Source organism: Chenopodium quinoa, unplaced genomic scaffold, assembly GCF_001683475.1.
Source record: "Chenopodium quinoa cultivar QQ74 unplaced genomic scaffold, ASM168347v1, whole genome shotgun sequence".
In the NCBI taxonomy this organism is placed as follows: domain Eukaryota; kingdom Viridiplantae; phylum Streptophyta; class Magnoliopsida; order Caryophyllales; family Amaranthaceae; genus Chenopodium; species Chenopodium quinoa.
The window spans coordinates 3,170,639-3,193,452 of record NW_018745080.1 but is presented as its reverse complement, the minus strand read 5'-3'; the positions used below and the strand labels follow the sequence as shown (position 1 = coordinate 3,193,452).

Below are 22,814 nucleotides of genomic sequence, written 5' to 3'. Positions count from 1 at the left end.
TAATATCCAAATTCTTTAATTAGTCTCTCTTTCCCCCGTTTTCAACCTTTTTCCAAAAAAAAAAAAAAAAAAAAAAAAAATTAAAAAAGGATTTTGTTTGCCTTTGATCGGTTTGCAATGATGATATTGAATTGTATGTGGTGGATGTTTGTTTTCTTTTCGTAATAAAATTTCGAGCATGGTTTAGATGCCCTTGGTGGAACATAGAATTGGTTAGTTTAGGCTAGTGTGAGAATAACTTTCCCGAATGTGCGAAACTTAAAGTCTAGGTTTGTGGTAAGATGGAGTCGCCCATATCAAAGGAATTTGAACCCTGAAAGGTAGTAATTGATCCCACATTGTTCCCAAAAGTGAGGTTGTAATATTATTTTTTCAAGCCTACTACATTTTGAATGAGTGGCAAGGATCCTCTTTGATTTAGTACCTAGATCGAGAACTTGAGTCCTGACTCCCAAGATCGCGGCCTAAACTACTCTTAGTAATATGAAGTTGATATGTATTGTTCATTCGCACAAAGTTAAGGCATGTCATTCTTGTTTCCTTAGTTCAATCTTTAAGTTGTTATAAATAATAGTTTGTGATGTAAATACCCAAGTTTGAAAAAAAAAATAAAAAAAAAAATAAAAAAAAAATAAAAAAAAAAATGGAAAGAAGTAATGAATAGCCACCACCCTAGCGATGAAACAAGTTTGGGGGTGCGTTTTTGTTTCAAGTTTATTCATAGTTTGTATTTTGGGTCAAAGTTAGAAACCTCTTTAGGTTTGCTCTTAGTGCTATATATCTTAGCTTGACTTTAATTGCAAAGCACTTCTAGTTTTCTCTATGCCTTAACTTTGTGTCGTATTCCTTGAGTCTTGTAATGTTAGTAGAATAGTTGAAGCCATAGACGGTGGAGGGAGTTGGTTCACAAGCATATGGAGAGGGTATTTATCATTGAGATGTCGAGTGCTCTAAACCTTCTTGGGTCTATTTTTCTTTCGGCTCCTTCGAGGAGTCATGAGACATTACCATTAGGGGGAATTTGAACTTTGTGTTGGGGACGCGGTAAGATTGGTTGAATGGACCAAAGTTGAGTACATTCGGGAATGTTAGCTAGGCCTCGGCTAGTCATGACCGTGGTTGATCTTAGGCATATACCTCATGCTCGAGTTTTATTGCTTAAGGATTCTCATATCTATGCATGTGCTTTTCTTTGAGCAAATTGATCTTTGGGTTTGTTTTTGGGCAATGTGAATTGCTTGAGGACAAGCATTTGGCTAGCTTGGGGGGATTTGATAAGTGGTTTATTTGACCACTTATTGTGTAAATTTAAACCCGATTTTGCGATCATTTCCCCTCTTTCTAACCCAATTTTGAATGAAAATGTTTTTTCTCGGCTTTCCCCCCCTCTTGGTTTGTGTTTGTCCATGTTTTGCAGGTCTATGAGCTCAATTAGGCAGGCTTTCGGTGCATGAATCGTGTTTAAGACAAGAGGATTGAAGATTGGAGAGGGCGCTCCAGGGGAGCGGGCGTGCCCCTCTCATGGAGCGGGCGCTCCTCGACTCTAGCTACATTCTGCCCAAGTTCAGGTGCTGTTAGGAGCGGGCGTGCACCTCTCATGGAGCGGGCGCTCCTCCCTTTGAAGATTGAATCTGCCCATGCTGCTGGAACAGGGGAGCGGGCGTGCATCATGTGAGGAGCGGGCGCTCCTCCCTGACACTTTCAAATCTGATCCTTCATTGAAGCATTCTGGAGAGGGCGTGCAGCCGAAAGGAGCGGGCGCTCCCAGCTTAGGAGCGGGCGCTCCTCATTGTGGAGCGGGCGCTCCTCGCTGGGAATCCGTTTTCTTTTGACGGATTTCCCTATGTGTTTCGGGGAGTATAAATACTTCCCCTTTAGCTCATTTAGAAAAGGGGGACAGTAGCCTAGTTTTCAGAAACCTCTCTTAGTTTGAAACATTCCTTAGGATTAATTTAGCTTAGTTTTCATCAAATCAAATCATTGTATTAGTGAAATTCAAGAATTATTCTCAAAGTTTGGCAATTTGTATTCAACATTTGAAGCTTCAATTAGTAATTTCTCCAACCTTCTTCCTTTTAATTTCAGATTTTATTTGGTATTTGCATGTTATTTAAATCTTCCTAGTTCTTGGTAATTTGTTATTGGATGATAGTTATTTCAATTGTTAACCACTTTTCCCCAATTATTGAAGTATTTAGAACCCTAATTCTTGATTGCATGTTGATAAACATGAGTTGTGAGTAGTCTTCTTGCTAGGGGTTGGGTGAAGCTCGACCTTTTGGGTTAACTATGCAAATGTGGGAGAAGCATTGATGTTTGAATTGCAATTAAATTGATTATATGAGATTGCTTGTTAGTTCCTCATGATAGGTTTAGCTACCCTTGACTAAGGAGCTTGATAGTATGATATGCCTAATTTGACATGGAAGTGTAAATTGAGTACGTCATTACTTATTGTAATTTGATTATGTATCATCTATTGCTAAACTAATGAGGAATCTAAGTTTAGTAGTGTGAGTTGTTTTCTAATTGCATGAGGTTGATTTTACATATAGTCCTTGCTATATCTTGTCTATTTTACTCCCCGTTTGCCTATTTGCCTTGGTTGAGTGGATCTCATTCCCTAGTATCTTTAATTCATTGATTTAGAACCATAGTTTGTTTGTCTTCTTGACGAACCCCAATTCACCAATTGACTTCGAGTTAGCTTAAGTGTAAAGATCTTTGGCAATCATATCCCGTTCCTTGTGGACTGAACTCTTACTTGTCATTATGCTTGGTTTGTAAGGTGTTTGTTAATAAATGTGTTTGATTGAGTGTGGAATGTACGACCGTTCCAACGCCCATCAGTGGGTTGCGGGATTTGGGGTACAAGGGCTATAAATTCACTTGGCAGTGGGGTAATTCCGTTGATAATGTGATCCGTGAGAGACTTGATAGGTTTATGGGGGATGATGCATGGTGTGAACTACATCCGAATTTCTCAGTGCAGCACTTGGTAAGAAAGGAGTCCGATCATTCGCCATTTTCCTTGATACTTTGAACTATTTTGATAGAGGGAAGAAGGGCAAGCTTTTCAGATTTGAAGCCATGTGGCTTACGAAGGATAAATGTGTAAGTGTAGTTGCGAAGGCTTGGAGTGAGGGGGCGGGTTTTCCGACTCATAAACGCATCGATTTGTGTGCTCGGGAATTAAAAAAGTGGGATGCCACTTCATTTGGAGACACAAAGAAAAAATCAGAAAGCTTGAACAGGATTTAAGGGAAGCACAGGGTGGGCATGTTGATGCTCGAATGATGGCTACATGTGAGAGATTGGATGATGACTTGGGTGAGCTTCGAAGGTTAGAGGAATCCTACTGGTACGCTAGAGCCCGGGCAAATGAGATGAGGGATGGTGATAAAAATACGGCGTACTTTCATAGGAAGGCTAGCCAAAGGAAGAAGAAGAATCGCATTGGTGGTTTGTTTGATTCGTCGGGTGAGTGGAGAACAGATGAAAAACAGATTTGTAACGTTGTGGCAACTTATTTCTCGACCCTCTTCACGTCCGATTTGCCCAAGAACTTTGAGGCAACCTTGGCGGGTCTAAGTGAGGTTGTTACCGACTCAATGAATTCTGTTCTTGATGCTGAACCTAGTGCCAAAGAAATCAAACAAGATCTCTTCCAGATGCATCCTAATAAAGCTCCGGGAGCTGACAGTATGCATGCCCTATTTTTTCAAAAATTATGGCATATTTTGGGTTCTTATATTGTGATACTGGTGAAAAATTGGTGGAAGGGTTTGATTGATATTTCTGACATCAATAATACATGTATTGTGCTTATTATGAAGTGTAAGGAGCCGAAATATAAGTTGTTGTAATGTGATTTATAAAATAATATCAAAGACGATGGCTAATAAACTGAAACCATTTCTTAACGATATTATTTCTATAAATCAGAGTGTTTTTATTCTGGGTCGTCTGATAACTGATAATGCCTTGATTGCTTTTGAGATTTTTCATTATATGAAAAGAGGAGGGGAAGGGCGACATGGTACGGTAGCACTCAAGCTAGATATGAGTAAGGCCTATGACAGGGTGGAATGGAGCTTCCTGGAAAAGGTGATGATCAGAATGGGTTTTTGTGATAGCTGGATTCGGAGGGTAATGAGTTGTATCTCGAGTGTCTCTTTCTCTTTTAAGGTGAATGGGGAGATTTATGGCTATGTTGTTCCTTCCCGTGGCTTACGTCAGGGTGACTCAATTAGCCCGTATTTATTCTTGTTATGTGTCGATGATTTCTCTGCTTTAATATCTATGGCTGCTAATGAGAAGAAATTAAATGGGGCTAAGATTTGTCGTTCTGCTCCAAGAGTGTCTCATTTATTTTTTGCCGATGACAGCATTCTATTTGCTAAAGCTACTCTACAGGAATGTTCGAAAATTGCTGAAATTGTCAGTCGGTATGAAAGAGCATCTGGTCAGAAAGTCAATTTGAGTAAGACAAAGGTTGCTTTTAGTACATGTGTCGCTGTTGAACGAAGAGATGCCATTATCAATACTCTTGGTGTACGAGAAGTAGAGAGGCATGAGAAATATTTGGGGTTGCCAACGATGACCGGGAGGTCAAAAAAAGCCATCTTTTCTTGCTTGAAGGAGAGGATTTGGAAAAAAGTTGAATGATTGGAAGGAGAGATTATTGTCAAGACCGGGGAAAGAGGTCCTAATTAAGGCCGTGGCCCAAGCTATTCCATCGTACATAATGAGCATTTTCAGAATTCCCGATGGTCTCATTGATGAAATTCACACTCTTTTGTGCCTATTTTGGTGGGGATCTAGGGAAAATGCAAAAAAGCTTCACTGGCAAAGTTGGGATAAATTGTGTCTTCCTAAAGCAATAGGGGGTTAGGTTTTCGTGATCTCAAATGTTTTAATCAAGCTCTTCTTGCAAAACAAATTTGGCGATTGCATACCAATGAGGGTACTTTGTTGCATACAATTCTCAAGGCTAGGTATTTTAATCGCTCGAAAGTTTTGGATGCTTCTAGGGGGCATGACCCAAGCTTTGCGTGGAGAAGCTTGTGGGGCGCAAAAGGGTTGTTGAAGGATGGCCTATTGAGAAGAGTGGATGATAGAAGAGATATCAAGGTGTGGAAGGATCCGTGGATTTGTTTGGATGGTCGTGTCTTTGTTCCTACAATGCCAGTCGGTTGTGATGAAAATATGGTTGTGAGGGACTTGTTATGTGATGGTGTGATGGCATGGAATGCTGAGAAAGTTGGGGATCTTTTTCCATCATAGGTACGTGATTGTATTTTGTCCATTCCTCTCTCTAATAGGCCTATAATGGATGCTTGGTTTTGGCGCTTTTTAAAGAAAGGGGTGTACACTGTGAGATCTGGTTATTGGCTTGCAAAATTGGGGGGTTCTGACCAACAACACCAAGCTGATAATGATGTTATTTGGCGCTCAATATGGAGACTTAATGGCCCACCCAAATTACAACACTTTATATGGAGTGCTATCAAGGGAAATCTGGTAGTAAGCGAGAGATTAATGCAGCGCCATATAATTCAAGATGCCTCTTGTCAGCTATGTGATGTTAATTGTGAGTCTATTTTGCATTCTCTATTTAGTTGCAAGGCTGTCACTCGAATTTGGGGCATTAGTGGCTATGTGAGTGACTTCGATGGTGCCCCAAATAACTCTTTTGCTGCATTTTGGGAATGGCTGTGTAGTAAATATAATGACGAGACGGTGTGTTAAGTAGCCACGTTGATGTGGGCTGCTTGGAGATGACAAAACTTAATGCTCTTTGCTAATGAGAACCTAGATCCCGTGATGCTTGCTGCGGGCTTTCTCAAGTACGTGGAGGAGTACAAACAGTATGCTGGTAAGGTTTTCAAATCTGCTGTTTTGCCCATCAACCCAAGGGGCTCAGACTCGTGGAAGTGCCCTCTAGTTGGCTGGGTTAAGATCAACACAAATGTCCATTTTCCTGGTGGGTGTACAATAGGTTTAGGTGTGGTTATAAGGGATGAGAATGATTCCCTCCTTGTCGTGGCTGCCAAAAGATCTCACGCAAATTCCCCAAAGTGTGCTAAAGCGTTGGCTATGCGTTATGCCCTCCTACTTGCTCAAAGATTAGGTTTTCCTCGTGTGTGGTTGGAGTCGGATGCTATTAATGTTATTCATGCTGTTCGTATGAATGATGGTGGAAGAGCTCCTATTAATATTATTTTTGATGATATTATTAAAGATAGTCTGTCTTTTGTTGCCTGTAATTTTACCCATATCAAGCGCAAATGTAATATCGTTGCCCATCTTGCCGCAAGATAGGACATCGGTAGTAATGTAGAACATGTAATTTTGGGTTCCTTTCCCCAAAGCTTCACAACTTTGGTGGAATTGGATTTGATTTAATAATACAGGCTACTATCTTTTCTTATATATATATATATATATATATATATATATATATATATAATATATATAATATATATATATATATATATATATATAAACAAAAAAAAAAAAAAAACCCTACTTAAATCAAGTTGATTCAACTTGTCTATAAATACTCATGACAAGAATACAATTTTGTTATTTTTTTTTATTTTTTTTTTGAAATATTCTTTTATTTGTTCTTATTACTTCTTAACTTTGAAGAAATCAAATCAAATCAAATTAGACTGGACTATAAATTTTTAGATCAAACTAGATAAAATCTTATTTTTAGTTTCAAACCTATATTGAAAAAACCAACTCCCGCCCCTAATTTTGGCTATGTTCTTTTGGATTGAAATTTACTGAATTAAACTAAAACAATATGCACCAAATTGAAATAAAAACAACTTGAACTGATGTAGAGAAGTCCGAAAGAGGTCGGGCCTTATGTTGCACAAGAACGGGTACTGATACAAATACGAGTACGAAACGGATACGGGAAAACGTCTATCTCAAAATAAGGGACACGGGTACGGGATGTTAAAATTCATACTTCCTCCGTTCTAGTAATATTGCAACAATTGGATTTTTGCACTATTCACCATGCTTGTTTGTCCACTAATTATGATTTATATGTAAAGTAAAATATAGTCATGTGGGGTCTTGTTAAATTCGTCTCGTAAAATACTTTCATAATATCAACTTTTAATACTTTTTACTCTTATATAATTATAGATATTTAACATATAAAGTGTGCTTTGAAATGCGTAATTTCATCTTTGTTGCATTATTTGTGAAACAGATGAAATATATTATATTTTTAAAAAATTTGACCATATATTTATCATTCCGTCCTTTCATTAGGTCATATTGTATCATATTAACAATGAGTTTATATATGAAAGCACCCATATTATTTAACAATTACCTTATTTATCTTACTATACTTAAATTTTCTCATTAAAAAAGTTGAACAGTCCATATTATGATAGGATACGGCCAAGACGTATCGTCGTGTGTCCCACAAATATCGGTGTCTGACACGGTATTTGACACGGACACGACAGTTGGATGTCCGTATCCTATACATCACCCACTCCGAGACCACCGAATCACGTAAATTTAAAGATATTTCTCACCTCACACACACTATATAAAGCCATGACCAGATATTGTCTCATTTCTCCTCTCTCTTTCTCTCTCTGAAGTCGGCAGGATATTCAATGTCTCCTAGCTGGAGGCAAATCCGCCATTTTTCTCAATTCATCAACCTTCTCATTTCTTCTACTCTCCTTTTTCTCTCTCCTCTTTTGCCGTGTTCAAATTCTCCACTACCACTCGTTTTTCCAAGCATCTTCATCTCTCACATCCATGGTATTGTGAATTTATGATATACTATATATATATAAGTTTCATTTTCATATTCTTACTCTTTCAATTTACTTGTATAATTTGCTTTAGCCTATATTTTTCTTAATTATTTTTGCGTAGAATTGTTATTTATCTAACTACAATCATGACCTTTGTATATTTTCCGTTTTTTTTTGTTTAAAGCTCTTATTATATGTTTGATTTCTTAAATTTTGATTTTATCGGCGCTCGAATTGTTCAATTATGTTGTTATTAACAATGTAATCTGTGAAAAATTATGATTTAGGTGGTTTTATTTTCATAAAATTTACTACGGATTATGATTTTTTGAGACGACATTTTGTTTTTTATATATTTTTTTTCTCAGCTAAATTTGGTGTTTTCAGCTAAGTTTCTCAATCAAATGTTTAATGAAACGGTTTTTATGAACGAAAATGATTCTTATTTCCTAATGATCGTGTAATCATATGATTATGTTTGTATGATAGGAATAATTTTGTTGAATAAAGAACTATATATATTTTGCCCTAATTTTTTCAATTTCATTTGATGTGAAATTTGATCCAATTTATGCAGGAAACAGTTGAAAAATCCTTATTGTAATTTAAATCAAGATTGTTAACAGAATGTCAAAGGCACTTTTGAGGTACAAGAATCTTTGTATTTTCATAATATGATTTTGCTTTCAGTCATAAAAATTGCAATGATCAAATATTATTTTATTTGAGATCAGCAAGAAATTTGCTTGATTTTATTTTCTAATTTAATTATGTTGTTAATACAGTGAACTACTGCGAAATTCTGATCAATAACACGCTAGTTTTCTGTGACAAAATTCCTTTTGCAAGTTGGCACTGAGGTAAATGCAGCATTTGCTAAGAGTAATTTATTTGTGTACAGTTTTCACTTGTACTTGATGGTTTATTTGCCATAAAAATATTGCAACTTGCTACTTTTGCTTTGTTCTATGAAGTGTTAGTCCAATAGTGTTTCTGGAATTATTTCTAGATTGTGCTTGCTTGTGTTGTTTTTGGCTTTCATTTCATGTTTTGAAAGGGTGTATTGATATTCTGCCTCGATCATATGTAAAGTTTCATTATCTCTATGTGATGGTATCATTAAGCTATTGTCAGTGATAATGAAATGGTGCTTTTTTTTTGAAAAAAATTGCATTGAAGTACACATAAAATAATTTCATTTCTTATAGTCAGTAACTTTTTGGATAAATTTTAAATAATCAGTGTACTATACCTTCTGATATACTTGTAGAGCAGTTGATTTGATTTGATTTTCTGTGTGTTATTAATTTCTTGTTATGCTTAAAAGAACAAATATAGATAGTTTTAGAAGTTGGTAATATTATATTTCCAATATTGCGGAATTTTGCAACTTTCCTTGTATGATGTTTAGTTTTTATTTAAAAGGAAGTGGCCTTTTGCTTTCATTCTTTATTGATTTTAGTATGGGTGAACCTTTTTTTGTTTTTGAGTCTAGCTACTAGTTTCTTAGGTTTAATGTTTGGTTTGGTTAGAACATTAGCCCATTATATTGAACAATTTTAAGCTATCATAAGGAAATTAAAGATGTTTCACGTAATTGTACTATTAGGATAATTCATTTGCTATAAAAGGTGGTGGTGTTTACATATCTAAAGTAAAAAGGTTTAACGAGGTAACAAAGGTAGGAGACACTCATACAGTCAAAATCATACCAAATTGTCAAACAAGAACTCGTTCATCAAACATTTTCGTGAGATGAAATGTACAAATATCAAACAAGATCTTCGTGAGGATAATTGGACTCGACATGTTTTTGAGATGAAATGTACAAATATCAAACAAGATCTTTGTGAGGATGTTTCTTTTAGCGGTTTAGTAATTTTGTTTCTAGAAGGAATGCTGAATGTATAAATTTTAAGTTTGCCTTGTAGTTTACAAATAAAATGCCAAAAAGGAGACTTGTGGTGTGTGTGCGCGCGCGCGTATTGAGAAGAAATGTCTTGATATATGACTAATTCTTCCAAATAGCTTAGGATTGTAGTTCTCAAGTATAATGTTTGTAACGAGTTAGCCTCAAGTATTATTCCTTATAAGGAGTATGGTTCTCATTATATCATGAATAGAAGGTAAAGGCTTTCCATTTACCAAATGTGGGGTTTCTATATTTCCTCTAGCTTGATTTCTTTTAATCACATTGAGGATGGAGCTAAAAGATTGAGTTACCTTCGATTTTTGGAATTCAATTAAAGGTTCAAGCGAATTGGTGATTGTCTGATAGATCAACCAAGTTTTATGGAAAAAAGAAATTGGATGAAAGTTAAAAAAAAGAAGAGAGATGGTAAGACAAACCTAAGTTCACCCTGGGTCGTATTATTATATATATTTATGAATTTTAAAGATTGTGTTGCAAAATTAGTTGTGTTGTTGTAAATTGTCAAATGTTCTTTTGTGGTAACTAGTAATCATTAGCCGTTTGAGTAATGGTTTAGCAGTTTAATTTTAGTATTAAATGGGTACGGAATGGATGTGTGTCCGAATTACAAAAATGATAGGTATTACAATGAATCGTTATTTACAAAGTAGGAGTTAGAACCTGTAAGATGCAAGAGGCCTAATTACTCAATATAGCAAGTAATAATGTATGAACTTATTGGACATTGAAAGCTTAGAAAATGCTTTTTTCGATGCAATAGTAGTGGTAATACTTATCAGTTCTAGAAAAGTCTCCTTCCATTGTGCCAGTAGACATGTCTTCCATGAGTCCTTGGTAGGCTGGTGATGAAACTTCTATTTCCTATCATGTGTAATTCATAAACTTTCATTACCACTCATTATAATGCTTATACTTTGCAAAATTACTTGCAGACTAATTACTATCATTCTTGTTAAATACCTAATAATAAAGCCATAATCCTTGTCATCACTCCCAACTTAGAGTATTTTTTGCACTGAATTAGATAGGAAATTAAGGATCATATCCACGAGAGATGGTTATCTTGCAACTATGATAAAATAAACTATGAATTATGAAAAAAAAATCTTGAATGTCTATAAAACTACTGTGAAATAATAATGAAGGTTTAAATTGATGTATAAAAGCCTAGGGGAGCTCTCGCTTTCACTGGATTTACTGTACCTATTGTTGTGATATTGGTTTACTAGACAATTTAATTAAAATCAGCCATAATTCTTTCAAAAGAGCAATTAAAATCAACAATAAGAGAAATCAAAACTAAACAATTTATTAGTTTAATCAATAATTTCCATCACAGATCATTAGAAGATCCCTAAACCCTAGTATGAAAATACTCTCTCATATTTGAAGTCTCGCCAACAATAACAGATATTGAAGACATAATTGTAAAAGTTGATGATAGCAATAAGGAATGGAGAAGAACAATAAGAAACATACTTATGAAATTATGTTGAAATCCCACTCGAGAGTGCTAATGGAAAACTAAGAATTAACTAAGAATTTTTAAGAGAAAACCTAGGTAAAGTATGTTGGAGAATTATAACAAATAGCATAAGCCAAATTCGGGCTTTACATCAAGTATTTATAGCTGAAAGATAGAAATTTCCTATGTAGACTACAAATCATCTTCGTGAGAATCTGCCCATGTGGACCGGGCACTTGATTTGGCCCACATAGAAAGTCTTCAAATTCTTTAAATAGCTCTGATGAGTTAGTCTCAAATAATGCCAAGGGGCAGGGGTTAAAACCATACATAAATTGCACACATCAGTACCATTACTTAAAAAACTTTAAACCATTATCAGTCTTTTGAACACTTTTTTTTTTAATGGACCTTTTCTGTAAAAACTTCAATTGGCCACAATTACTGAAGTCAGAATTTTTTCAGAATTTGTATATGTTGTGGTAATTGTGTTGAGTATTGTGCATTACAACATTTGTTTAACGCATATGCAACTTTTGTACATTATTTTGTGCATGGTTGAAGCATCCATCCTTAAGCAAGGCTATTTTTATTTTTTTGGTCTTTGACGATAATTTTTAAAGTGGACATCTGTTAGTTGGTCTGTCAGAAGCTATACAGTTTTTGAATCAGTCATCCTTATGGTACTAGACTACTATGCCTAGTTTTTAATTTTCTATTGGGCTTAGTGATCAAACATTGGAATTCCCATGCTGTTTTGGTAACCACTCATGGGTTAGTATTGTGTAATATGATAATATAGAACCTGATACACAGCTAACAACTTTCATATTTCATTTGCATTATTTACTCGATTTTTAGAAGTGCACCCCATTGATTTTTTTAATCTTAACATGATTATGCAAGTCCTACTCAAGTATAAACATAATGTTCCTTTGGATTTTAAGTGTGGAGAAGCATGGCGTAAGCTCAGTGTTGATTATTATGTATTCTACATCTTTCAATAGCCAAGTATTCAAACACATCTGTACAATTATATAAGCACCGACTTTTAGCACTAGAACCTGGATGCTGTAAAGGATAGACTCTTTCAACTGAAAATATATGGAAATCCAATTATCCTATACTAATTTCCTCACTCTCTACATACCTTTTGTTAGTGTTTAAGATTTTCTGTCGTATACTAGTTACAATTACTATTACAGTCCTAAAACCATGGGACATGTTTAGTCAGACATCAGTTTTTGCAAAGTGGCAGTCCCTAACTTTTCCCAAAATTTCGACAATGGTGCTGAACGAGGACAAATTTTCAAATTAAAATGTGAAAGATAATGGATAGGTGCTAATACACTTTGCCCTTAAACAGGACATTTGCATCTTTATTACATTTCATCCAGGTTTGGCATTGCTAGCTAATTTCTTAATCACTGTGAACAATGTTAAAGGTTGTTCTATTGATTATCTTGAACTTGTTTCTTGATTAATCTTTGATTTGCATTCGACTTTTGAAACAAACTGCATGGACTTGGGAAACTATGTTGACAAAGTGTGTCAACCTGGCAGACTGGTCTTCTTTGCTAGGCAAGTTCTAGTCTGCTGCAGTAAAAAAAAAAAAAAAAAAAAAAAAAATTAGGGATGATGTTATGTTATTTTTCCTGATAGTTTGCGTGAAAAAGAGGCTTAGCTGCAAGGTTCTTGCCTAAATTTTGATGCTCTTGCTGCTCTTTCACCATCTTGTTGCTGTGGTTGGCAAAGCTGTAGGCAAATAGGCTCATTTGAATCTTCTTCCATGTTCAGACTATTTCCATTTGTGCGAAAAGAACTTTTGTTTGTACCATTTACTTCCCTTGATCCGTAGAGCTGAGATAAGAAACATGTTTTTGCTGCTAAGATACTTTTAATTTTGGCTCAAAGACCCCAAAAATAAAGCATTGATCCTAGAAATATATGTTAAACCAATTGATTACCCAATTACCTTCTTTTGAAGCTCCAAGTTTTCTTGACGAATCAGATCTACCTTCTTGTGTAGTTCTAGATTTTCTTGTTGAATGAGATTACCCTGTGATGGTATATTGATCAGCTAATTGGCAAGAAAGCTAGTGACATGAAAATGAGGAGAAGAAAGCTAGGAAGTGCATGAACCTACCGTTCGATTTAGCTCTTGTATTTCACCAAGTAGAAGTTCATCCTACAAAAGTTATGTTTGTGTCAGCAAAACAAGCCAATGTGGATCAGAATTAGTTTTTGCACTAGAGCATTATTTCTTACCTTTTTGGTACGGACCCCTCGAAGACTCATCTCCAATTGGCTCTCCAAATTCTGCAAGTCCTTAACACTTAAACCAGAGAGTTCTTCACCCATCATTTTTCTGCAAATTCAAACAAAACTAGATAATGTAAAACAATGTTTGTTTCTTAGGTTTACTTGGTATAATCAAGTTTTTTTTTTATTTTTTTTTTTAATTTTTTTTTTATTTTTTTTTATAAAATATTATTTATCCCTATAAAAAAGCCCCGTTCTTTTGGGCACGAGTTTTTAGTAGTAATGTTTAAAATTTGTTGATGAAAGTTGCATACTAAAAATAGTGTACATAGCTTATTATTTTTAGAAGAAGTGAGAGTATTACAGTGGAGTTTGCTGATGGATCCTACGCTAGAGTGAAGAATTTTGGGAGAATGGGCTTTTATATAGGAATGGAGAGAGTAAAAAAAAAAACTTCGATTTTCGCTTTTATTTGACTTTTCAGTCATGTCATGTTATGGCTAAAGCTAGTCATGCTATGAGCCTATGGTAAGTTGAGTTGCTTGCGTCAGGAACTCCTATATTCTCTTTTTAATTCGCTGTGATTGTACTAGATGACAAATTGATACATAGTGTTACAACCAACAATAATTTCATACATAAATGTTTTGTATTGATTCTGCAGAATAATTTTGAACATTTAGGATAGTACCTTTCATAACATAGTCATCTGATTGTCTGACTTATTTTTGGAGAAAGTTACCTGCTATCTGAGAATATATGCTATAATGCTACATTTTCTATGACAAATTCAGTTTATATGTAAAATTATAGTGGAAATTGCAACCAGGTGAAGGATGTGGCTGCCTACTATATTAATTCAACAATTATTCACCTACACCTGATATGCACAAGTGGAAAGGAAGTCTTGAAAAAAAAAAAAAAATCCTTCGATTGTGTGCTTAGGTCATATTGCTCAGTAACTTTAATGAGGCTGTGTGGATTATTAGATATATAAAAAATATTGGGGAATAGTTGATGCCAGCCTTTGTAGTACTTGTGTGTGTGTGTGTGTTTTTACAGGTTGGAAATTATGTGTTAGAACTAATTGTTACTTGGATCAATATGTTGCATCTTAAGGATTTCGGAATTGAATTGACAATGCTTAGACATATCGTGATGGAAATACTTTTATTGCATTATTTGACTGCAAGACCTTGTTTCGTCTACAATCATAGAGTTGGAAAAAAGTTGCTTTATTGAGCTATGGCATTGTTGTCACCAATTTTTCCCTTCTGTTTTATCCTCAAATTAAAATGGTGTTAAGTTGCTGAAATGTCTGTGTTTGCTTCTTGCAGACTAACTGTTATGTCTTATATAGCACTTTGTGCATTCCTGCCCTTTCCAACTGACCTTTATCATTGATGTGTCAGGGCAAGCATGCATTTGAAGGTATAAAGAGACCCCTCCGTCTGTTTTTGATGGTATAAAAATACGAGATTCTAAAGCTTTTTAATTTAGATACATTTTTCTATGAAGGAAAAGCTCTATAAGTATGAGGTATTTGAATTACAGCTGTCTATTCATGCTGGAGATCTTTAAGATAGACTCCGTGAACAGTATCAAATGCAGGTCTTAGCATAGTCAATAGAGACATCCCTCCTCCAAAGAAAATTAATTATTACCTGGTCCTTGAAAAGCATGGCACTATAATAATCCATTACTTGCATGATGTTTCTTAAACCTTGATATTTTACTAAAAGCTTTTTAAACATGGACAAAAGCCAATATACATAGTAGAAGAGATTAGCACTAGAAGAGAGAACCTTCTAGGTTCTTAAGCACAAAATAAAAATATACCACACCTTAGCAATGAAATTACTAGAATGTATTAAGACCTACATGTACACTGAAATAACTAACAATAAGTTTTTGCAAAAAAATGATGCTTCCAAACCATGTTTGTACGATTGTGAGTTCTTATTACTTGTAGTCTTAGATTAGTTTTGAAAAGCAAGATTGTCCATGTTTGGTGGACAACTTGTCCTCTTTGTTGGTAATTCTTTTTTTTCAAATGTCAATATAATCCTTTATAAAAAATAAAAACAAGATTTATTTATTTATTTATTTATTTTATTTTTACAAAAATTGAAGCTGCCAAGGATGGCAAATGAAATTATTGGTTAGTTTTCATAAAGGCAATTAACTCCTTTTTTTTTTGGAGGCAATTATCCAATCCTACTGTTTTATGTAGGGTAAGTAATTGGTGGGATTCTTAACCAACATGATGTTCTTCGATTCCCAATTAGTGTAACCAGATTAATAATTGAAATTTAATTTTCAAAGTGGTAATTAAAAACATACTTCGATTCCCAATTACTGTAACCAGATTGATAATTGAAATTTAATTTTCAAAGTGGTAATTAAAAACGTAATTTTGTTTGGAATTTAGAAGCCTTCTATAATGACAATCTTTGGTATAAGAATGATGCCACTTTATGTCAATGTATCACAACATATTTGATATCCTACGATTTAATATTTGGTACCTTGGATGTGAAAGATAATTCCACATACTCTATATGTCCAACAATTGGATCGCGTACATTTGATGATACCTTCTTATAAGGTAGCTTGTATTCATGCTAGCATATCCGTTCACTCTTGTTTATTCATGCCCATAAAAGTCTCTTTTGAAAGCTTTCTCGATATGAGGAATTTCTTTGGTTAAATAAGATCATCTAACTCTTCCAAACACTATTCTTGACTTAGTCTTTCAACCCTATAGCTGGTTTATTCTTCATCTTTTAAGGATTGGTAAAATGGATCTTCTCAGTAGTTTTTCCAGCTCCTTAACATGTTATCAAAGCTCCTTATTATTCAAGATGGACATTTTTATTTCTTGTTTTTCATTTACACCAAATTTGATACCCATTAAACCCTTTGTGTTGTCTTTTGCCTACCTAGTCTCTTGAAATAATGTTATATTGGATATTGCCCTTTTTATGTTCCACCAACACTAAGGACATGCCTTTAGTAGTCCAATATTCCAAGAGTGCACCCAACATTTACTTTTAGACTTGAAGTTTTCATTATTGTTTGAAAAATGCCACTCTAAAGCCATCACACAATCATATGGGTAAAAAATGGTGGTTGTACATACTTATTAGTGGCCAATTTTACCTTTATATATGCATGAAATCATATGTTTTTTTTATTTTTTTATTATTTTTTTTTTAATAACTATTTTTCCTTCTCTCTCTTTAATCTGTATTGGGAATTTTAAACTTAGCAGGATTAACTCTGGATATTGTTTCATTGCCAACGTTGTTAGCATTCAAATTTTGACATGTCATTTCAGTTTTAGAATAATCTAAACACATAAGGGCAAGGTATAATTTTTGTCTAACTTTGTTAATGTCAAATTTTGTTTGAATTTGTGCTGGTCATTCTCAAAGAGATATATAATAAATCATCTATGGCTATATATGAGAAAATTTTTTTGCTAAGAGTTGACATATACGTAGATTGGTATAGAAGTTGAAGATAGTACCGATGATTTTCTTGCAAACTCTCTAATTGTTGTCGTAGCATAGCTGCTTCTCTTTGCCAAAACTACAATGTAATGGTAGATGTTAGAATAATACACGTGCACGTTGAGGGTAAAAGCGGTAATGTATAACACAACAAAACCTTGCGCCACGACTAACAACTTGTATAATCAATAGTAAAGTTGATTGATGACCTTAACCTAGAGTAATATAAGTTAGTGGTGATTGTTTGTGATGGTGAATAGCATATACATTGAATTAATGGAGATTTGGGAGGTAATTATTGTGATAATAAAAGGAAAATTATTCTAATGGTGTTTAAAGCGTCGACATATGTATTTATTGCACTTTTGATATGTCTTTTACAAAATATATTATTGGGATTAAGAAGGTATATTGTATTAAGGAACTAGGCCTTGTATTTTTGTTTGCCAAAAGCATATGATCTTCTTGGGACTAAGGCTTTGTTATTGTTTTAGAAGCTTATGATCTTCTAGTTCAAGCTACATACTTGTGAAGAATGTTAATAGCTTAGGTATCTATGGTAGCACATCTATATTTGACATGATATGTTGTTTATATCACTCATATAGTTGCTTGTAAATGTGTCCTTACAATTAAAGATTTACCTCTTATACGATGACTTATCTATGATTGGCTTTAATCGTTTGATGTCTACCCAATTTAGTTAACCTTTTGGATTCAACATTTTGGTGTTATGGATTTTCCCTCTAGCCTCACAAAAAAAAGTCATTATTTATCATGGATGTTTTACTCTAGAAACAAATTAACATTTTGGCTCGATGGACATTTAACTCTTGAGTTGTTGCTTGTTTTTATTTAAGATAGGGAAGGAGGAAACTAAAATTGCCTTCATTTGCCACTCTCTTTCTCTCTTTATTATTTTATCCTTGATAGATAGTTCCTTAGTCAAGCTCTTCCTATTTTATATTGCCAATGATAACAAGAGGTAGCCCCTAAGATCTTAGGTTAAAAGATATATATACCACTTCATAAGGAGGTATGATGATGGAGAATAAGAGAGAATAGGATCATAAGCGGTCGTCGTTAAATGTATATGAACTTAAGCTTCAAAGGGTTAAGGAATGAGGCTGAGAGTGTAGGAGTTAAGGTTAAGGAAGAGGAGGACTTGGTAGATAGCCAATAAGCAATCATCGTCAAATGTATATGAAATCAAGCTTCCAAGGTAGTAGGGAATAAGGCTTAGAGTGTAGGGATTAAGGATTTAAGGGTAGGGAAGAGGAGAAGGACTTGGTTGGTTGTTGAGGAAGAAGAGGACTCCTTTGCTAAGCTTTGTTGGAGGTGGTTAGATGAAAAAGTCATGAATGTCTAAATTGGCGAGGAGGTGGGGATGTTAAAGGTGGTGTGATTGCGAGGAGGTATATGATCCCTAAAGAAAGCATGTTCGACATTGAATGGAATCATGTGACCATTGATGTACATTTTCTGGATTCGTGGAAAGAAATTATTTTCATGATGGCATACAAGGGGAGAGATGGAGATTCTACTTACCTAGAAGATTTTCTCTTAAATGACTACTTTGCCACTCCTGTTTTCTTTCTACAGAACTTGAACAAATACATATCTATATTATACTTGTCCTAACAAGGCATAAGAGGGAGAAGAGTGATTTGGTTCACCATTAGGGTTTGGAATCAAGAATAGGAAATTAGCGTTAAGAAATTAAAACCCTGTAATTGCCTATTTTGATTTATTTAAAGGGGAAATGCTTTTATTTTATCCCATTAGTGTTTTATGAACTGTAATGATTTCCTTTTTTAAAGTTTTCTCAAATCTTTATGTTTTTCACTCTTAACGTTTTAACCGCCTCTTTAAAACTTTCTTGAATTTTATTTTTGTTCTCTTTTAAAACTCCCTTTATTTTTCTTGAATGCTCTTTTTTCTCATTTTACTCACCTTTTTTCAAACTCTTTCAACTAATTATCTTGTTGTGTCCCTTTTTATATTGTACGGTTCCTTAAGATGATTCATGTTAGCCGACCCCAAAGCATTTTGTGACTAAGGTTCATTGGATATCAAAACCCACATTCTTTCTCCTTGCTTATGGAAGTGGGTTGCATTTTAGTTTTCATGGACATATGTCCAACCTCAAAATTCTCCCCACCTCCTAGCAATACCTTGAATGATTTTTAAAGGGAAAGGAAGCACTGCACAATTCTACAGGAGCAATTCAGACGCCAGTTGCCATCTGAAATTGCAGCTCTGAGGAACTTGCAAGTGCAGAGGCATGGGTTGTTATGTGTCTCCAGTGATAAACTGATACCCAAGATAGTTGGCATGATTTACAAGTGTATATGTTTGATCGTTTATTCCTCTGGGTTATTTTAGTGGTTCTTTTAGTGGTTCTTTCAGTGTAGAGAGGAACCGTTATTCTCTAACTGGGGTTCATCCATTCATAACAATGAAAGAAACATAATTTTCTGAAGGTTTGCGAATCGATGGTGGAATGGGTGTATTGGATAAGATTTTGGTATTTGCGTATAGAATTGGATTTGTCTCTCCTTGTGCAATTGTCCTATACTTACCTTGTCTGAGGTTTTTGTAAAAGTTTGCTGTATTTGACCTGAGCGGTGGTGCTGATGTTTTAAAAAAATTCTCCATCATTTGATACTATTTGTTGTTTTTTCCAATCAACACAGACTAGCAGTAGATCGGGAGACTCTAAATTCTACTCCTCTGATGAGTTTTTAATATTGATGTTTAACATTCATTGAAGCTCATAGCATACCTGTACTCTAGGTTTGTGTTCTCATGAACTTCCACACCTCCTTTTGCATTGCAAAACTTGGTTGTGCTGTTTGCTTCTTGAATATTGTGTTGATGATTTCTGGATATAAGCTATCCTCACCATGTTTTGCAAACATGAATGTCCATGAAGACTAAACCAAAACACTTCATCCTTATGCTCCCACTTGACATTAGACAAAATCAATGAGGTTCTATGTTTTTCCTGCATACGTATAAGTTTCTCTGGTCTTGTGCCTGAACTTCAACAGTCTTCTTTTTGTACCTATCAAGAGAAACGAACTAACTTTTAATGGAATTTCTTTGATGCATGCATTATCCAGGTCAGAAGATTTGCTCTCAGTACTTTTGAGAAGCCTTGATCACCTTTCACATCTGCAATTTTGATGAGATGAGTTAAAGGCCATCCTTATTGAAGAATATCAAACCTAATGATATGCATGTGATATTTTGATGTTGGATACCTGTCCATCTTTGGAGTTATTTTCTTATTTAATCAGAGGACCTCACTTCATGAGAGCCATTGCGAGAACTAGAAACTCTTTAGTTTCTCCTTTTTCCCATTGCATTGATAGGGAATCGAAACTTTACTGCACTCTCTTTATAAGAGAATTCAGGAGATCATATAGAGGTAAATAGATGCATTAGACTTTTAGATACGTGGCATTAGTCATTATATTCAGCACCTTCCATAAGTCCAATTTTCCATTTCAACTGGGATAAGTGGTTCATTATATTGATTCTTTTTTGTATTCAGGACTTTGGAATACTGATACAAATTGTGTTTTTCTTTTCTGTCCAATTCAATACCATATGTCATCAAATTCTTTGCTATTCAATTCCATCTTCCCTTCCCAGAATCACGTAGACACAATCAAATGCATAGCATTTGAGTTCTTAGTTTTGTATTGATGACTTTAAAGGATGGCTGATGAGGAAGGACATTCTATCAGGATGGACGGCTTGTGAAGGCTCATAATTACAAAGGAGTGATTTTGGTGTAAATTACTCAGTCCCTTAATATGATGTGGCAGCTCGGTGTGATAAATGTTTGCTATACAAGGGTAGCATCCCCACTAACTTGGATATGCCTGAGTTACAAATTGTCCAAAACGTTGAAACCGATGAATGAACTGAGGCACAACAGCCCATTCATCCTTGCACCAAAAACCAACTCTACTGTCCTTTTATTGAGTTTGATTCTGTTGTCAGTTGAAAGTTGCAATTGAAGAAAGTTCCATGAAATATATGGAAGCTCTAAAGCACTTGGTGTTTCCTATCCTCTGGTTTTGGTGACTGGTTATATCCATTAACCACACCTGAGACAAATTAGTTCCAACCTGATTTGTTTTCCAGACAGTTGACATTGGAGCAATTTGAGATCTTTAATCTTCAACAGGTCCAATATTACCAGAATATGCATCTTTTATACCTTTGCTTGTTTTATTTCTTCAAATGTGTATTTGATGGATGCTTATACCTCTTCTTGGTACAAGTTCCTAACAGATTTTGCTTCTAACTCATGTGCTTCATCTTTGTTCGCAGTATGTGATGAATACTGCCTCAATTTGCCCTTCATCTTACGGGCTGATAGCTCTGTTCAAGGATCATAGATCTTGTGATTTAGGTATGTTATTTCTACATTAGACCCAAAAGGTTGATTATCCAGATATTTATGTGTTATTTCCTTTTACCTTATGATTAGGCTGCGAGTAATTAGCAGAGTAACATGTTAAACGCATGCTTGTTTTCAACATGAGTTAGGCTCTAAGGCAGGGACTAAACCCTCATAATGATGTATGAAGAGGGTAGCAGGAGAAAGATTTGACACTTTGCAAGAACATTTGGTGTTATTTTAAGCAGAATGTTTAATTTTATTTTTTTTTATTTTTTTTTTTTATGCTTACTCTTTAAAATTTTTGTTTTCCTGTTGAAAGAAGATAGGCCTAGCTTGTATTTTGCATTTTTAGCATCATGATCAACATCAATCTGCCACTAATGCATATTAAAAGGCCCATTCCCATCATGATTCTGTTGATATTTGATAACTTTAGTATGCTTTGTGGATTCTGTTCAACAGAACCATGTTAGAAGCTTGAGTATAGGTTTTAGCAGACAATAAATTATGTGATTTTACCATTCTGATAACACTTGTGTATACTGTTATTTACTTAGAAATCTACTTTTGGTCTAACTAATGTTTCTGATCATATTAGTGTGTGTAACAGATTCTGCACCTCAGTAAATATGAAATATTGCGGAAGAAATATATTATGAATCAAACAAAACCAGTAACTTTCTGCTTCTTTTTGGCGTCACAAAGTTGCCTTCCCTAAAAGGAGATGACATCAATGAGCATATTGTAGATCTATTATGCTTAGGTTCTGAATCATACCTTGACCTCTGAGTTGGGGTTTGCTAGCTGTTGATGCTCCTCTTTTGTCTTTTTGTATCGTTCAATCACTGATTTCATACTGTAAAAATAGGAAGTAATGTGATTTTAAATATCAGTACTGAAAAGCTAACGGTAGACATTGAAACTATGCAGAATGGTGATATAAGAAAACATTTTATGTCAATTCTGGTTAGAAGCTTAGTTCATAGATGTTTGTATCTACTAACTTTTAACACTTATTTTTGGTGTAGGGACTTGTTTTATTGATGCAACAGCAGCAAACTACAATATGCATATTTTCTGCATGATTGAATCATCTAGGAACCTTATTCATCAAATTGAAGCAGATAAAAAATCTTTCTTCACACTGACATTCAACAATATTTTTAAAGTACAGACAAACTGCAGAGTTTCGACGATTTTATTGGCATGATCCTTGGACCATGGACATGCTAACAACATTTCTTGTTCATAGCTGCATCTAAAACTTACATATGGTAACCTAGAGAAGGGTGAGTCATTGAGTTCCTTTTTCATTGTAAAGCTGACTACAAAGATTACTTGAGCATTAATGAGGATAGTTGGAATTAAATCAGGGATTCAGGATATTGTAAAGGTAATTAAAAGCTATATATGGTGG

At 34.7% G+C, this 22,814-nt stretch overlaps 2 protein-coding genes and 2 long non-coding RNA genes across 6 annotated transcripts in view; 3 read left to right on the top strand and 1 right to left on the bottom strand.

Moving 5' to 3' along the window:
• The first annotated feature begins 5,793 nt into the window (after positions 1 to 5,793).
• LOC110709603 lies at positions 5,794 to 6,324 on the top strand. The gene has a single exon (XM_021887815.1). It carries the CDS (start codon positions 5,794 to 5,796, stop codon positions 6,322 to 6,324), a length of 531 nt encoding a protein of 176 aa, XP_021743507.1.
• Positions 6,325 to 7,551: 1,227 nt separating this feature from the next.
• LOC110709832 lies at positions 7,552 to 16,986 on the top strand. The gene is made up of 4 exons (XR_002509040.1): positions 7,552 to 7,806; positions 8,380 to 8,449; positions 8,588 to 8,662; positions 14,875 to 16,986. It is a non-coding gene; the product is annotated as an uncharacterized LOC110709832 (long non-coding RNA).
• LOC110709830 (MADS-box transcription factor 23-like) overlaps positions 12,494 to 22,814 on the bottom strand; it is a 26,244-nt gene continuing 15,923 nt past the window's right edge. For 2 of the 3 annotated variants that reach the window (XM_021888086.1, XM_021888088.1), the window contains 7 exons: positions 22,175 to 22,253; positions 16,995 to 17,056; positions 13,469 to 13,568; positions 13,347 to 13,388; positions 13,176 to 13,259; positions 12,900 to 13,060; positions 12,494 to 12,796 (listed from right to left, as the gene is read on the bottom strand). In XM_021888086.1, the coding sequence (XP_021743778.1) occupies positions 12,778 to 12,796; positions 12,900 to 13,060; positions 13,176 to 13,259; positions 13,347 to 13,388; positions 13,469 to 13,568; positions 16,995 to 17,056; positions 22,175 to 22,253 (547 nt within the window). In that variant the 3' untranslated portion in view covers positions 12,494 to 12,777. The remainder of the gene's footprint in view (positions 12,797 to 12,899; positions 13,061 to 13,175; positions 13,260 to 13,346; positions 13,389 to 13,468; positions 13,569 to 16,994; positions 17,057 to 22,174; positions 22,254 to 22,814) is intronic. The other variant, XM_021888087.1, reaches the window with a different exon arrangement.
• Positions 20,051 to 22,814, top strand: part of LOC110709831 — a 5,085-nt gene continuing 2,321 nt past the window's right edge. Inside the window, exons 1-2 of the long non-coding RNA XR_002509039.1 lie at positions 20,051 to 21,406; positions 22,426 to 22,790. This is a non-coding gene — a long non-coding RNA (uncharacterized LOC110709831). The remainder of the gene's footprint in view (positions 21,407 to 22,425; positions 22,791 to 22,814) is intronic.

Excerpts from the sequence above, each read along its gene's own strand:
- LOC110709603 (XM_021887815.1), top strand. The coding sequence starts at position 5,794 with ATGCTCTTTGCTAATGAGAACCTAGATCCCGTGATGCTTGCTGCGGGC.